This window comes from Chaetodon trifascialis, chromosome 8, assembly GCF_039877785.1.
Source record: "Chaetodon trifascialis isolate fChaTrf1 chromosome 8, fChaTrf1.hap1, whole genome shotgun sequence".
Classification (NCBI taxonomy): domain Eukaryota; kingdom Metazoa; phylum Chordata; class Actinopteri; order Chaetodontiformes; family Chaetodontidae; genus Chaetodon; species Chaetodon trifascialis.
The window spans coordinates 8884724-8899738 of record NC_092063.1 but is presented as its reverse complement, the minus strand read 5'-3'; the positions used below and the strand labels follow the sequence as shown (position 1 = coordinate 8899738).

Sequence of the window (15015 nt, the reverse complement as noted above, 5' to 3'; positions counted from 1 at the left end):
ACATGAAACTTGAAATGGTTTCATATTATCATTATTAATTTTTTATTTTATTTTATTTTTTTACTTGAGATAAATCTGCATATAAAGATAAGGTTTCTGTGTGCAACTGTAAGAGCTGAGTCATATGAGATTGTGTGCTAAGGCTGTGCAGCCACAACCTTAATCTTTCCTGTAACGCCTTTCAGCTAACTTTCCTGACACATCCACAGTTTTATTTAATTAAATCAATGGTAGTACCTGCAGTGTCTCAAAGTCCATGCCTCTGATACAGAAGAATTGGTGCAGTACCTTGTATAGAGATGTCTGTATCTGGAACTCAGTGAGCGCTACCACTGTTACTGGTTAAATTTAACCAGTCAGCTGGAAAAGTATATAAGCTTTTTAAGTAAAAGGTGAATTTGTAGTGTGTGAGAAACAGACTAAAGTACACCAGAATCTTGTACTCTGACCAATCGAGCGTCTGGAATTGGGATGAGAGTTTAAATGGGCCTAAAACAATCAATGGTCAAAACAAACAGTGGTGCACGTGTGTTTGTGACTGATGATTTCACATACACATTATTGTGTAACTCTGATGCAGAACCTTCTTCCTCAATGAGTCCTGATTACATCATATTTTGAATACAAGAGAAGTGACGGACAACAATCCATGGGAGCTGCAAGCATCTCAACTAACTGGCCTGAGTGCTCAGTCAGATCAATAAGTGGGAAAGATGCATCCATCTCACTCTTAAGGTGGCTTTGGTTGGAAGACTCCAAGATGGCAATTGTTATTTCCTGTGGTCCTCATTCTGCAGCTCGCAGCCTTTAATACAAAACAGGGGAAATATCACAACCTGCAGTGCATCATTTTGAACTGATTAAGAGGTGTATCACCATAATATCCCACACTGACTGAAATACAGTGAGACTGCAGCTTGTAGGGTGGAGTACCTTAAAACGCTCCACAATGACAAAGCCCTGCCCTCATCCTCACAGAATACAGTATTTGGCATTTCTGTTGTTTGTAAGATGGAATATCTATTGGAAAATGCTATTTTCAGTAAAGTAGAATAAATTGTGAACTTGGATGGGTGGAATGAAAGCAACGTAGAGATGTAACATGGGTTTGTGATTTAGACTTCTAGCTGAAACTGACTGCTGCTGCTTTATGGACACAATGTATGCTGAAGCCATCAGGGCATATTGATGAAGCTGTTTTATTCTCAGATGGTGTCAACTGAAAGGACCTGTGTGTGATTAGGGTACCTCAGGGGACCCCCACCACCGGGATGCCACGGAGATGGTGAACACATGGTGAGTGTAGAGGGCACCACTTAACAAATGTGCTGTTTTAGAGAAAAGAACAAGGTGTGTTTTGGGCTGACAAAAGCTTGTGTTTCAGCCTGTTTGGACGTTTGAAAGCATTTCAAATCCGCATAAACTAAAGGATGATGCATTTCTGCTAATTTAAAAAATATCCACCTTTTGTTTGAACTGTTTTCCTTACCATAGCCTTCATGCCATAGTACAAGTCGTCCCTTTTTGAGCAGATATGTGAAATGTGACATGACTAAAGGGGATGTCAGGTCATTTCCAACAGGGTTGCACTGTCTTCCTATCGCCAGATGATGGCGCACATGTAGTGAACAATGGATTTCTCCTGCGCTCCAAACCGGTAGTAGGCCGTTTTTGCTTTTCAAAAGATACGGTTGCAACTAATGTTTTAACAAAAGTGAATTAAAACTATACAAATGTTTCATGCGCATTAATTTTGCGAATTTAAATTAACATTAGCAGGTATGAGCGAAGCGGCGGCGTGTGCCACCTCATAAGACTTCAAGTATGGGAGCGATGTATGTAAAATATGGTCCAATATTAAGAAATCTACATTTTAAACCTGCAACTGATCCTTTCTGAACAAAAAACAACGGTTTCAGCGGAGTGGGAGGGCTTAAATGTGCGCTGTAGTTGCGCAGTCTGAGTGATGCTTGCAACTCTTGTTGTGAGTGCAAGGTCCTGTTTCAATCCCTGGCGTCAGACGGACGCACGACACCGACTCGGACCTTTGCACCTTCCCCCGAACAACGTAAATATTGATCGGTAAAGCGACAAGCTGGCGAGCCGCTGGACGGGAGTTTTAATTTGAAAGTGCTTCGCGGGACTTGAAGAATATCCCTCGTCGTGTCACTTTGAGGGTCCGACGGATTTTTTTCGCGTCCGCCGCGGCTGGGAGATCAAACTTTTCCTCTGTTGTGTTTGGAGGCTCGTAAAAGAGACCCGCCTATGACCTTCACCACTTACATTATTGCGATATTTAACGGATGCAAGATAGTTTGAAACCATTTCTTTTCCGACGTCGACTTTTTTTTCCCCTTTTTTCTTTGAATGCGTTGCAAATATGATGATGTCACCGACGCCACTTTTTCCTGAAGTTATGGCGGAGCACAACTTTCCTAACTTCTCTTGGTAAGCAAACACAGGGTGCTGGCTCCCAGCGTCTGCTGCTCTTTGAATCGTGTTTGAAACTCTTTCTCCGACTGTTCAACGGCTTCTCCTTAAGGCACACCACCGAGACCTGCATCGTTTGGACAAGTGAAATTTGAATGGAGGGTGGATCGAGCTTGTGCAGTGAAGTTTAGCGATATAGTTCGGCTCTGAGGGCCTCCAGGCAATTTCACAGCAATAAGTGGGTCCACCAAGCCGCCTGAAAACACACGTAGCTACTAATAGCTGCTTTAGTTGTGCAAATCGTGCGCGCATTCGGCTGCGGGGTTACTTTACTGGTCCGATTAGCGCGAAGTTGGAACTACTGAAGGCGTTCAGAAGTCAGTTTAGTGTCCGCCGATCTCTCCCAAAATACGCTAACCTGCTGACATTGATCTCACCTACTTTTATGCCTTTGCAGACCTCAGTCAAGGGACAGAAGCTCTCACGTGGACCCGACACTCGCTTTGTAAAGCTGACAGCAATATGCAGACTGAGCTGTTACGCGCAGCAGATCCAAGCAGGCGAGAGTAAAGTCTAATCATCGTGGATTTCACATTCTTTCTCTTGATACCCTTTTTTGGATGGATCACAGCACTTGTTGTGAACACAAGTCCTGCAGCATGGTGGGACTGGGGTTGGGAGACCCGCAGTGATCCGGGCTCCTGCTTCTCTCTGCTACTGACATGCCGGCATGTCTGCTGTGACAGCTAACCACTAACCGCAGTAAATCATCTGTCCGGCGTTAACAGCTCTCTGTGTAAGACACACCAGAGGTAACTGGGAGTTTTGCAGGGTGAAAGTGAACACACTGGATGTGAGGACTAAAAATCAGTGAAACTTCAGTGTGTGTGTGTGTGTGTGTGTGTGTGTGTGTGTGTGTGTGTGTGTGTGTGTGTGTGTGTGTGTGTGTGTGTGTGTGTGTGTGTGTGGAGGACAAGATCTGACTTACTAGAAAACTAACTGAATTAATGCTCAAAGATATCAAATGTGGCATAAATTCATTCCACATTAGTTGTTTTATCCGGTTTAGATTTACTTTCCTTCTGCAGGATTGTTTTCTTCTCTCTCTCTCTCTCTCTACACACACACACATACATATATATATATATATATATATATATATATATATATATATATATATATATATATATATATATATATATATATATATATATATATAAACTCACACATATTATGCCTCAGTTTGTATTGAAAACACAGCAGCAGAGCACAAGAGGGAGCATATTTGTTTGTGACAAGCACAAGCAGCCTGAGTTATAAGATTTTTTGTGTTTGTGCATGTCTCGATTTAGTTTACCAGTATTCTTTTCCTTTATTTCTTTATTTCGTAATACCTGTAGTTGCGATCCTGTTGTGCACGTTACAGGCTGCGGAGTTTTGGTGGTGTGGCGCGCAGACGAAGGCGTCTGCTGAAAGCATACACTGTAAATAACACGACCGACCTCTGCGGTGGCCTGAGATTCTCCTGGATTAGCTTGTCTGCATTGCTCTTCGGCTCCCTCTCAAATGAAAAGGGAAAAAAAAGACAATTGCTGCCAAGAAAATCACATGTAGTATTCTTAAAAGCGCCACTGTCACTTGATATAGCGAAGGGCTGAGGCCAGAGTTTGATGACCGCTAAACGGTCCCTTTACTTTTCCTGTGACACCCCTGAAAGGCCTGCTGCGAACACACGGACATAACCATGCAAAGGCTCTAATCTCACCATCATCCCAGGAGGGCTGTTTGCACATGGTGAGATTATGTTCAGAGATTACACCGAACGAGTTCTCGATGATGCAACCCAAACCTATCGTTAGTTTGCTGCTTTATTTCCTGGCTGTGAAAACGTTTCGCTGTTGGAACCTTTTGCCTCCTGACGTGCGTTCAAGCCAACCACAACGGCTTCTTCAGCGGAAAGGAAAAAAAAACTACTTGAAACTTACCGAAAGATAAGATTTTGGGCAGGAAATATCAGTTTAAAGTGTTATGTATGATGGAAAAATGGATTTAATTACTTTTACACTGCGAGTCTGCGCACCACCAGTATCCTTCCAGAGAAAGGTCCTTCCTTTAAGAGAGCTAATGTAATATTGATTACGCAGTCAGTTGTTGATGTGCTCTTTCAGGCATTCGGCCGACTCATACTGTTCGTGTTTTGTTTTTCTTTTTTCAGACCATTGCAAGCACTTGGCTTTACTAATGGAGCACCTCCAGGGAGCGTGGAAGACCCTGAGCAACGGCTTCGGAATGAAGGACTCTGCATTCGAGGGCCCGTGCCTTTCACCAACCATGGTCCAGGACTTTCCCTGCCAACGTCGCTCCTCAGATGACAGCAAGATGCCCGACTCCAAGACTAGCAGTACTATCCGCGTCTACCTCCCAAACCAGCAGCGCACTGTGGTGAGTTGCTCTTTTCCGCCTGGAATAGATGGCGTGCTAATTTCCAGATATCCAGTGAGGCTGCAGAAATAGTGCATTGGTACAGAGTTACCTAAAGGCATATGGAGATGCTTACATCCCGACATGCAAGAGAGGAATTAATCCTTCTTCTTTCGACCCTCAGGTAAACGTGCGCCCAGGTATGACTCTGCACAGTTGCCTGATTAAAGCATTAAAGGTGCGAGGTCTGCAGCCTCAGTGCTGCGCCGTCTTCCGGCTGCATCCGGAACAGAGGAGGTGAGTTTGAAATCAGGGAAATAAGATCAGAGATGGAATAAATCCCATTCTTATCTGCCGCAGTTAATTTGCTTGCTTTGATGTCCACTCATGTGAAGTCTTTCGTCCGTTTTTGCGACAGCAGAAAATTCCGGATGGATTGGAATACTGACTCCACCTCTCTGATTGGGCAAGAGCTCCTGGTGGAGGTGTTAGATCATGTTCCCCTGACAACACATAATTTTGTGAGTACTTTATGTTGTCCTCACACTCGTAAAAAGAAGCCTTGATTCCACCGGACTCGACACTACAATGTCGCATCTACAGCGCCGTTTTGTTCCGTCCTCCTGCTTCGTAGCCCAGCCGGACGCTTTTCAGGAGCGGAGCGAGTTGCCTGCTCGCTCAGATTTTGTAGATTTTTTTTTTTTTTAAATTTTAGATTTTTGTAATCCTCCGTGGATATTTGGCTACATAGGCAAATGGTTTCTTTCGTTTTGGCTTTTTTTAGAAGAAGAATCGGAGGGACAATCCCCTTTATTAGTCACACAACAACTACGTACATGCATCACACGCCATGCGGATTTGGTGAAATTTGTCCTCCGCCTTCCTCCTTCCTCCACGGCAGACCAGGAGCGGTGGGTTGCCATCCGACCGGCGCCCGGGGACCCAATCTCTTTCGTCGCCACTGGTCAGGTGGTGATCTTCTCGCATGTTTTTAGTGGGGGTATTTTAAGGAGGATACCCCAGGTGAACACAGGGAGAACATGCAAACTCCACACAGAGAGGCCCCTTTCCTCAAGCAGCAGGCACCAAGGGTGCCCACAGCGAGATTCGAACCCCTTCTAGCTGTGAGGCGACAGCATTACCACCGTGACACCTTTACAAATAGGGAGTCGACACAGGGTGTTTTATTTTGAAAAATGACTGAATGCTCTATGCTGTTTCTGCGTGTGACTTCCCGCCCGCCTCAGTCTGCTGTCTTCCCTCAGAAATAGACTAGGCGCGTATTTTAAGTGGACCAGATTGGAGAACCACCTCTGGGACGCCTCTGAAGCACGTCGTGGTGTGTCCGCTGGAATCACCGCCGTCCGCGTCGCAGTCTGAACATGACACGGCCGTGCACTGTGGAGTCAAGCCGTTGATGCATTTTCTTTTTGTCGTTTTCAGGTTCGGAAAACATATCTGAAACTAGCGTTCTGTGATATTTGCCAGAAGTTTCTTTTGAACGGTTTCCGCTGCCAAACATGTGGCTACAAATTCCATGAGCATTGTAGCACCAAAGTGCCCACGATGTGCGTGGACTGGAGCAACATCAGACAACTCCTGTAAGTGTCTTCACCTTCACACGAGAGCATACTGTCAAAAGGCCATCACTCAAATGTTAGCACGTTCTGTAAAAACACTTTAAACTGACATTTTAATCCAACCAGTTCGGAGGCTCATTGTACATCAGAAAATGTGGCATTGAGATAAAAATAGCCAAAGCAAGTTCAGCTGATACTACAGGTTTTCTGATCAGGTCTAAACTCATATATATGGATTTGCATACTCGCGCTGAGAATAGCGGCTTATTCGTGTTGATTTGCATGCAGGCTGCAGGGCCGACGGTGATCATTAAAAGATCCATATCATAGACAGTGAGGAGATAAGCCCTTTTACCTGACAGCTATTGTCTTCGGCTCTCTGTTACTTGATTCAGCACTCAGACGTTCACCGTCTCTCGCTCTCTGTCCTCAGGTTGTGTCCAACGCCCGGTGACAGCGGTGCCCCGTTTCTGCCCCCACTCACGTCCAGACGAATGAGGGAATCCTTAACACGGTTTCCAAGGTGAAGAAAAGTTTTTCAGTTCGATGTAATTCATCCTTCGAGTGTTTTTATTATTCTAAGATGCATAGTTTACCTACAGTACCTTAGTCATTGTCCGCCTGTGGATTGAAAACGCTTTTGCTGTATTGAGTCCTCGCCCTCTGCAACCAGAGGAGAGAAGAGTGAAATTGCTTCTTCTTCTTCTCCTTTTTTTAAAGGTGGCTTGTCGAGTTTTCTTGTAAACAAACAAAAGTTTGCATTCGGCGTCACTCACCAAGATGCATTGTGTGTGTCCTTGTGCGCCAACAAATGCGTTTACTTCCTCATGAAACATTTGAAAGGCCAATTTTTTAAAAGTATTTTCAACCCAGCATTGTTTACTTGCCAACAGTCCTCTTCTTCCTCTTCTTTGCTGGTGTATTGCTGCATATCGGTGTGTCACCACCACCTGTACATCAGTAGAGTAGTGTGTAGTATATGGCGTGTTATCTGCGTGCATGTCGCTGTGCTTCCTTGTGTGCATGCAAGACGTACATAACCACACATAGAAAGGGCTTCCACGGCTACTAGAAGTCTAAAATTTAAGATTTAGAGAGAACATAGAGGCTTTGATGGCACATTTTGTGCTCAATGGTGTGTCACCCATGATGGTGTCTCTGCATGGATCGTTTAGTTTAGTTTGTGGTCGGGTGTTGTAAGGAGAGCTAATGATCGGGGTGCTGCTTGGCCACTGACAAAGCAGAAAGAGTTACTGGAGAATAACGGGGAGGCGTCCGACCCGTAAATAGCCATTTAAGGAGCCCTCGTCATTGTCATTTTCTGTTACGTGTCCTGCTCGATGGCAACACAGTTGTGGTTGTGTTCTCATTTGTAAAGGAGCTTAATCTGAATTGAAATAAATCCTGTTTTTTTTATGACGTCCTCAGCTTTATGGGGGCTTACTAGTCCAAGGGCTGATGTAACGACAGGCGTGAAAAGGGCCTGTTGTTTCAGGAGCACTTAAAATGGTTAAAAAGCACTCCGAGCTGCCAAATTAGCTCTCACAAAGTATTAAGTTGTTCCATGCAGAGCGATCTCAAAAACTCTTTTGAAACAAAGTTTTGTGTTGCCAAAAGGGGGGATTGTTCTCGAGGAGTGCACCCCATGGCCGTAAGTGTGATTTAATATGATCTGTGTTTATATACACGTCATTTAGCTGGAGCTCCATTGTCCCCATTTTAACCAGCAGCTCCAGTACAGTGCAGTTATACGTCCAGTAAAAGGAGGTTTACCAAGAACACTGGCTAAATTCAGAGTTTATTTATGCACGTGAGGCATTGTTCTTGTTCATATGTTTTCGGATAACTTGTTATGATTAGCTTTTGTGCTTGTGAAAGCGAACATCTCAAGTCAGACTAGCGTTTGGATTGTTTGCAGATTAACATATTTGGCTGGTGAGCTTTGTACTCCTCATCTGAGCCAATACTGATCTTGGCAAACGCCAGGGGCAGAATACCGCTACAGTGTCAAGATATCCAAAAAAGGGATAAGAGGAAGGTCACAATAAAATTAACCAATAACTACTTCCTCTCACTGCTATTTTGCAGTCGTACTTGCTGGCTTCTCATTGATTTTTGCATGTGTGGTTGCAGTTTGTTGATGGCACAGCGTAAACAGACAACACTTGAAAGGGGAAAGTGAGAGAAAATGACTGAATTGAAACCATTAAGCTCCTGCACCAACCACCGCCACACCCCACGGCCGTCCATTTACAAAGAAGTGGCGGAGCTCTGTTTGCCTTTCTTGTCAAATGTCAGCGCTGTGTGTCATTTTGAGGCAGTGACGTAAGAGCTAGACAAACAATGGCCGCATCGTCTTCGGATCTGATCCTTTTGCACCTTCGCAGCTCAGCCCACCGATATTCCACCCCTCATGCCTTCAACTACACCACGCCCTACCCACCCACAAGCGGAGGTCTCTCCCAGAGGCAGCGCTCCACTTCCACGCCCAACGTCCACATGGTTAGCACCACCCTGCCTGTAGACAGCAGCATGATTGAGGTAACTACACACCACATGGGCCCCTTGGGTACTCCTGTAGGAGCCACTCTTAAAATATCTCCTGCCTGAGAGTGATCTTGCCCTCCTATGTACATCTCAGGCATTCCAACTATCTTTGCCTTCCTCTTATCTACCTCTGCGTTAAGTCATCCACCTGGACAGGGTTGAGCCTGTTTTTGTGTAATTCCCCTGATGGCATCTTATTTTAGTGTTTTGTTTTTTTTACATGTGCGACACTTGACTTCCCCCTGTGCAGTTGTAGTTTCTGCTTTTTTACTGCCAGTGTTCTTTTCTTGCATAATCAGCTCACTAGCTGTGCATGCTTTGTCGAATATTTTCCCTTTATTGTGCCCAGGTAGAAACCTGGGCATCACTCTTGCCACCTCTCCTTCATCACTTTCCTTTCCTGTGTCCCTTTTCCTCCTTTTCCTCACTGGTCTGTCGTATTGTACCCTGCTGGGGAGTAGCTAGACTGCCTGAATACCTCCCCCAGCTCCTGGTGCCATAGATTCTGGCTGAAGAGGAAAGTAGGTATTGTGCACTTCTCCCAGTCTTTTGTTGAGGCCTCATCCGAGAGTCCAGAAAAGGTTAGAAAGCGGAGTGTCTGTGTGCGGTCTGAATGGCATGCATTGCAAACAGGCTATCTGCATTCACATCTTAGTGTTGAAGTCAAAGCGCGAGTGACAGCGCAGCATGTGGTTTTTTACTGTTTGAACCCGCTGACAGAGCTCTGTGTTTCTTGTCTCTGTAGGATGCGATGCGTGATCACGACTCGGGTAAGTGCTCGCTCTGCAATTCACGAGCATCATTTCGTGCACTTTTGAGCCGCATCACACCTCCTCCCTTCGCCCCCCCCATCGTGCATTCAGGTGTTTAAATTCTAAATCCTCCGTCTCCCTGCGAAATGGAAATTTCTCATCACTGCATTCGACCCATAATATTCAATAGACTAATCTGCATGTGATAGGCCATTGTCATCAATCTTTATACTTTTTCCACTGGAACCTTCCGTTCATGTGGACTCTCTCTTTATTTTACCACTGCACAACTCCCTTTTTGGTGCGTGAGCCTGTAGCAAGGGGGATCATGAAGGGTGAGAATTGGGACAAAGGTTGTGTCAAAAGTTGCTCAGTATTCACCATATAGCCGAGTCTATGTTTGTCTTTTTCTCATGTTGGCCGAATGTCTAGAGAGAATTCTTACATCCCATTTAGTGGCTTCTAAAAAAGTTGTTTTCCCGTCTGACACACGCTATAGTCCTCTAAATAGAGTTCCCGGTATAGTATGGAGTAAATGATTTTGGGCACAGCCAGTCTTCCATCCTGAATTGCTTCCTTCTCTTTCTCTCTGTATTCCTGAAGCTGGGAGTTCCCCCAGTCAGAGCCCAACAGGCTGGTCCCAGTCCCAGTCCCAGTCCAAAGCCCCCGCACCTGCCCAGCGAGAGAGGGCCACGTCCTTCAACACTCAGGAGAAAAATAAAATAGTAAGTTCCGGGTCTTGTCTTGCGGGCATAGGTTGGAGTAATGAATTACCTTTACTGTCCCGGTGCATTCTGGGTCTTGAAAAGATGCTCTTGATGGATCCTCCAGCAGTGGCTTCTACCTTTTGCTCAGCAGCTCCTGCCTTCAGTGAGAGGTACGAGGCTTTTCTGCTGTTTTCTGCCTTGTGTTTATTTTGTAGCCTCAGGTAAAGGTGTCCTCAAATGGATAGTTCTGTTACATGACCCTCTTAAAAATGTAGCGCAGTAACATTTACTCGGCGTGCATTTCAGCTGATCGCGTACATTTTTACACAAGTAATGTTATTTTTACATGAGTACTTCGAGTGCTCTTTCCATTCTTGCCTGTATGTTGTGTGTATACATAAATACTCTGAAACCAGTTGGTGCAATCTACCCAACCCCACACAAGACTGGTTTATCATAACTGGCTCTGTTTATTTTGTGTGTCTCACATCAGTTGCACCTTTTTTTTTTATTTCTGCTCATCCAGAGGCCCCGGGACAAGCGGGACTCTAGTTACTACTGGGAGATCGAGGCCAGTGAGGTGTATCTGCACTCCCGCATCGGCTCAGGCTCCTTTGGAACTGTATACAAAGGGAAATGGCATGGTAGGAATGCATTTGACATGGGGCAGGGCACTTTCAGGTGGAACTACTACTAGTGCTTTCACACTTTCAAACTGCACTTTCCACTCTGATGCTAACTTGATGGTTGGAAAATCAGAACAGAGCGCGTGTGAAATTTCCTTTCATATGTGGTTACAGTGAGTTTTATGGGTCAACGGTAACTGAGGCAGAGTGTATTTGTTGTAGGCGATGTAGCGGTGAAGATTTTAAAGGTGACCGATCCCACACCAGAGCAGTTCCAGGCATTCAGAAACGAAGTAGCAGTCCTGAGGTAAGACGTGACACTGGGTTTCCGGCTGTTTTGACAGCTGCAAAATTGGTCAATTCTTACCGAATCAAACTGCCTCGTCTTTGTTTTGGTGATTTCCTCTTCCCTGTCGCCTCTGGTTGCTAGAAAAACACGACATGTCAACATCCTGTTGTTCATGGGCTACATGACGAAGGACAACCTGGCCATTGTGACGCAGTGGTGTGAAGGCAGCAGCCTCTACAAACATATTCACGTCCTGGAGACAAACTTCAAGATAATCCAGCTCATCGACATCGCCAGGCAGACGGCTCAGGGCATGGAGTGAGTCCTAAAGAACAGAGCTTAGAACCACATTAAAAAGAGCCAGGATGTCATCGTAATACTTTTCCCTTTTTTTTCATTTTTAGCTATCTGCATGCGAAGAACATCATTCATCGTGACATGAAGTCCAACAGTATCCTTCCTTTCAGCTGTTTCAGCGTGTGCACATAAAGATAAAGATAACAGCACCGTCATCTTCACACTGGTCAGGATCTGCGTGTCCTCGCTGTGTTTTAGCTGTGATTCCTTGACAGCAGCTTAGACATCTTCTTGCATGAAGGGCTAACAGTGAAAATTGGAGACTTCGGTCTGGCTACGGTGAAGTCCAGATGGAGCGGCTCACACCAGGTGGAGCAGCCTTCTGGATCCATTCTCTGGATGGTCAGTAGCACAGCTTTGATTTCGCTGAAGCAGTGAGACGCAGGAGATGTCATCCCTCATGTTTGCTTTTTCTCTGGATGCCCAAAGGCTCCCGAGGTTATCCGGATGCAGGATAACAACCCGTACAGCTTCCAGTCTGATGTCTATTCCTATGGAATTGTTCTCTTTGAGCTCATGACGGGAGAGCTCCCATACTCCCAGACAGCAAACAGAGATCAGGTAAAGCGTCATCATGTACACGTCATACTGCATGTCAGCAGTTCAGTCGTACAGCAGCGTGTCTAGGTGACAGTATTTAATAATAATTTTGTCCTCCACACACTGTAATTGTTTTTGTTTAGCAAATACATTTGCAAAAACTTCAGGGTTGCAACTTTTTGCTGCAGTGTTATAGTTGGTCATGTAAAACACGGTTGCTACCCTGCAATCAAATGTGCGTCAGGCTGCAAGCCCAGGCCAGGAGGTGGTGGAAAGACACTGGGTCGCTGTCTGAAGGGGGTTGTGGAGTTGGCCAAAAGCCCACCGTGGAACAGAGGCGGGCACCCTGGAGCCACCGGCCTAATTTTAGATGCCGTAACACAACCCTGTTGGTGTGTGAGAAAAAGGGTGCGTGGCTGTTCCTATGTGTGGTTTTTCGTCCTCCCGCAGGGAGTGTTCCCTTAAGTAGCGTTATGATCCGCTGTGCAACCCCCAGTTTGATACTGTAGAATGGCTTTGTACTCAGCTGACCTGGCGAGCACATCGAGTACTGCTATCATCCTTGATCTCTGCAGCATCATGCACTCATGCCTTCACAGTCCAGTGTTTTAGATGCCTTCGACTCACTGGTCATAATTATACAGAATCTCTGAGGTGGACTGCTGACTGAGGATTGATCAGGTGTCTCTCCGGCGCACTGACATTGATGCATAGTTGAGCTCATTTTCAAATGTGATCAAAGTTCCACACATCCCTCAGTCTCATCTGCTGTCTGTGACTCCCTCCTCTCAGATTATCTTCATGGTGGGAAGAGGCTATTTGTCGCCAGACCTCAGTAAGCTCTACAAGAACTGCCCCAAAGCCATGAAAAGGTTGGTGGCCGACTGCATCAAGAAGTCCAGGGACGAGAGGCCGCTTTTCCCGCAGGTGAGCCGCTGTCTCGGCAGTTGACTTCAAGCCGAAGGAAGAGCATTTCCTTGTAAAATAATCTTTTTTTTTTTCTCTTTCCTGCACTTTTTTAGATCTTGTCCTCCATTGAGCTTCTGCAGCATGCCCTCCCTAAGATAAACCGCAGTGCCTCAGAACCGTCCCTGCACAGAGCCTCTCACACTGAGGATATCAATGCCTGTACTCTGACCTCCACCAGACTGCCTGTTTTCTAGAGGCTTGGACAGCACTGCCCCCCCCCCCCGCTCCCTTCTCTTTGAAATATCCAAAATAGTCCAAATGCTCAGTACGCCCAAATTCTCTACATACAGATGCCAATATAGACCTAAAAATGCACATGCAATCATACATAAACCCACGCTAATCCATAGGATATGTTAAGGAAAAGTGGACAGAAGGAAATACAGAATGAAGCGCTTCTGGGATTCACTGTGGGAGGGAGTGAGGATGGATTGCAGTGGGATGCCCACATGAAGAGGTGGTGCCTTGCTTATCACTGCACGTATTAAGAAGTATGCAGAGGCTCCACGGTGGCAAAGCATTTGGTAAAATTTGTAAATACATGCACGCACACCTACCTAAGACAACGATAAATGGACACTGAAGGAAACTCAAGAGGAAGACCGAGACGTCTCTCTTGATTTGGGTTCTGTGACGTGAAGCACACCCTTCTATTTAGTCGCCGTGATGAAGAAGACCTTTAAAGCTTAAATGCCTTAAGAGGAAACAAAGCCTGGACGAAGATCCTGCACAATTCACCTCTTGTTATCACAAACAAAGCCGTTGGATGTAGTCCATTTAGTTGCACAGCAGTAGTTGATTTTGCATTGTCTTAAGTGATAATGGAGTAGATATGGGAAATCGTTGTCTTTTTTTTTTTTTGTTGTTGTTGTTGTCTTTCGACTTCTTTTAACTGTCTTTATTTTTATGGGTCATTTTGGAGGAATTCTAGCCTGTCAGACAGTGAGCATGAGCGACGGCGGAAACATTGAATTTGCACATTTTAACAAAAGCAATGGTTATGTTTCACCAGTCTACAGATTGGCTTCATAGCTCTGAGTAATCCGATCTGTAGATACACACACATTCTCATCAGTCCTCAACATAGGTAGGTCATCATGAGCCGGACATTTGGCGGTTGTCTTAAATATTTAAAATGATTTGGGAACTAATTTGTATTTGTTTATCATGTCTCTTTCAGGAGGTTAAACGTTTTATTGTGAACTTGGTGAGAAAGTTGTCTATTCAATATTTTAATAAAATTAAGTTAAATTTCTTTGCCAAAGAAGATGTGTTTATCTTTTTTAACTTATTATGGACCAGCATTGAATAATCAACACGCTGACTGATATATCGCCGCGCAGGTCGCTTTGTTTTAAGTGCGATGGAAGCAGGTGAGGCAGGCAGCGGACATCAGATTATGCTGCCTCTCTCCTTGTTCTCTAACACAGTGAAATCCCAAACATGTGTCAGACTTTGTGGCAGGGTGTAATGTTTGCTGTAGCAGTGGCAACGTGGTGTAACCTCACAGGGGATCCAGTCCAGACACGCCACCAGGGGATTCCACCATTGGCCGATGCCACTGTGCACTGCACAGCCACTGGCAAGCACAGTGGAACAACAATCATTCAGCAAGGGAGGGACATGTGGTGGAAAGAGAGGACAGTTATATTTTGTTTTAGTGTAAACATCCAGCCTGTGGTTCCTGCTGGGCAGAACTGCCTTCAGTCCCAAGTGCAAATTTATTGTAAATAAGGGAATAAGTGTGTAATTTCTTTGGCCCTTTGACTTGAGCCCAGGGCAAGAAGCATGGAAGCT

General features: G+C 45.2%; 1 protein-coding gene across 6 annotated transcripts; it reads left to right on the top strand.

Annotated features, from left to right (window-relative positions):
* The first annotated feature begins 951 nt into the window (after nt 1-951).
* On the top strand, nt 952-14479 carry raf1a (Raf-1 proto-oncogene, serine/threonine kinase a). 6 transcript variants are annotated; one of them, XM_070967614.1, is made up of 18 exons: nt 952-1106; nt 1210-1296; nt 4646-4872; nt 5036-5148; nt 5270-5372; nt 6295-6452; nt 6865-6954; nt 8819-8972; nt 9724-9748; nt 10334-10455; nt 10964-11081; nt 11286-11370; nt 11494-11670; nt 11757-11803; nt 11933-12051; nt 12139-12270; nt 13042-13176; nt 13272-14479. In XM_070967614.1, the coding sequence occupies exons 3-18, from the start codon at nt 4672-4674 to the stop codon at nt 13410-13412; spliced, it is 1920 nt and encodes a 639-aa protein (XP_070823715.1). In that variant the 5' UTR covers nt 952-1106; nt 1210-1296; nt 4646-4671; the 3' UTR covers nt 13413-14479. The 6 variants fall into 6 exon arrangements, with proteins under 6 accessions (XP_070823715.1, XP_070823712.1, XP_070823714.1 ...); XM_070967611.1 differs by lacking the exon at nt 952-1106 and adding an exon at nt 9440-9559 and having other exon boundaries at nt 1267-1296; XM_070967612.1 differs by lacking the exons at nt 952-1106; nt 1210-1296 and adding exons at nt 2324-2448; nt 9440-9559 and having other exon boundaries at nt 5273-5372.
* Nucleotides 14480-15015: the final 536 nt, after the last annotated feature.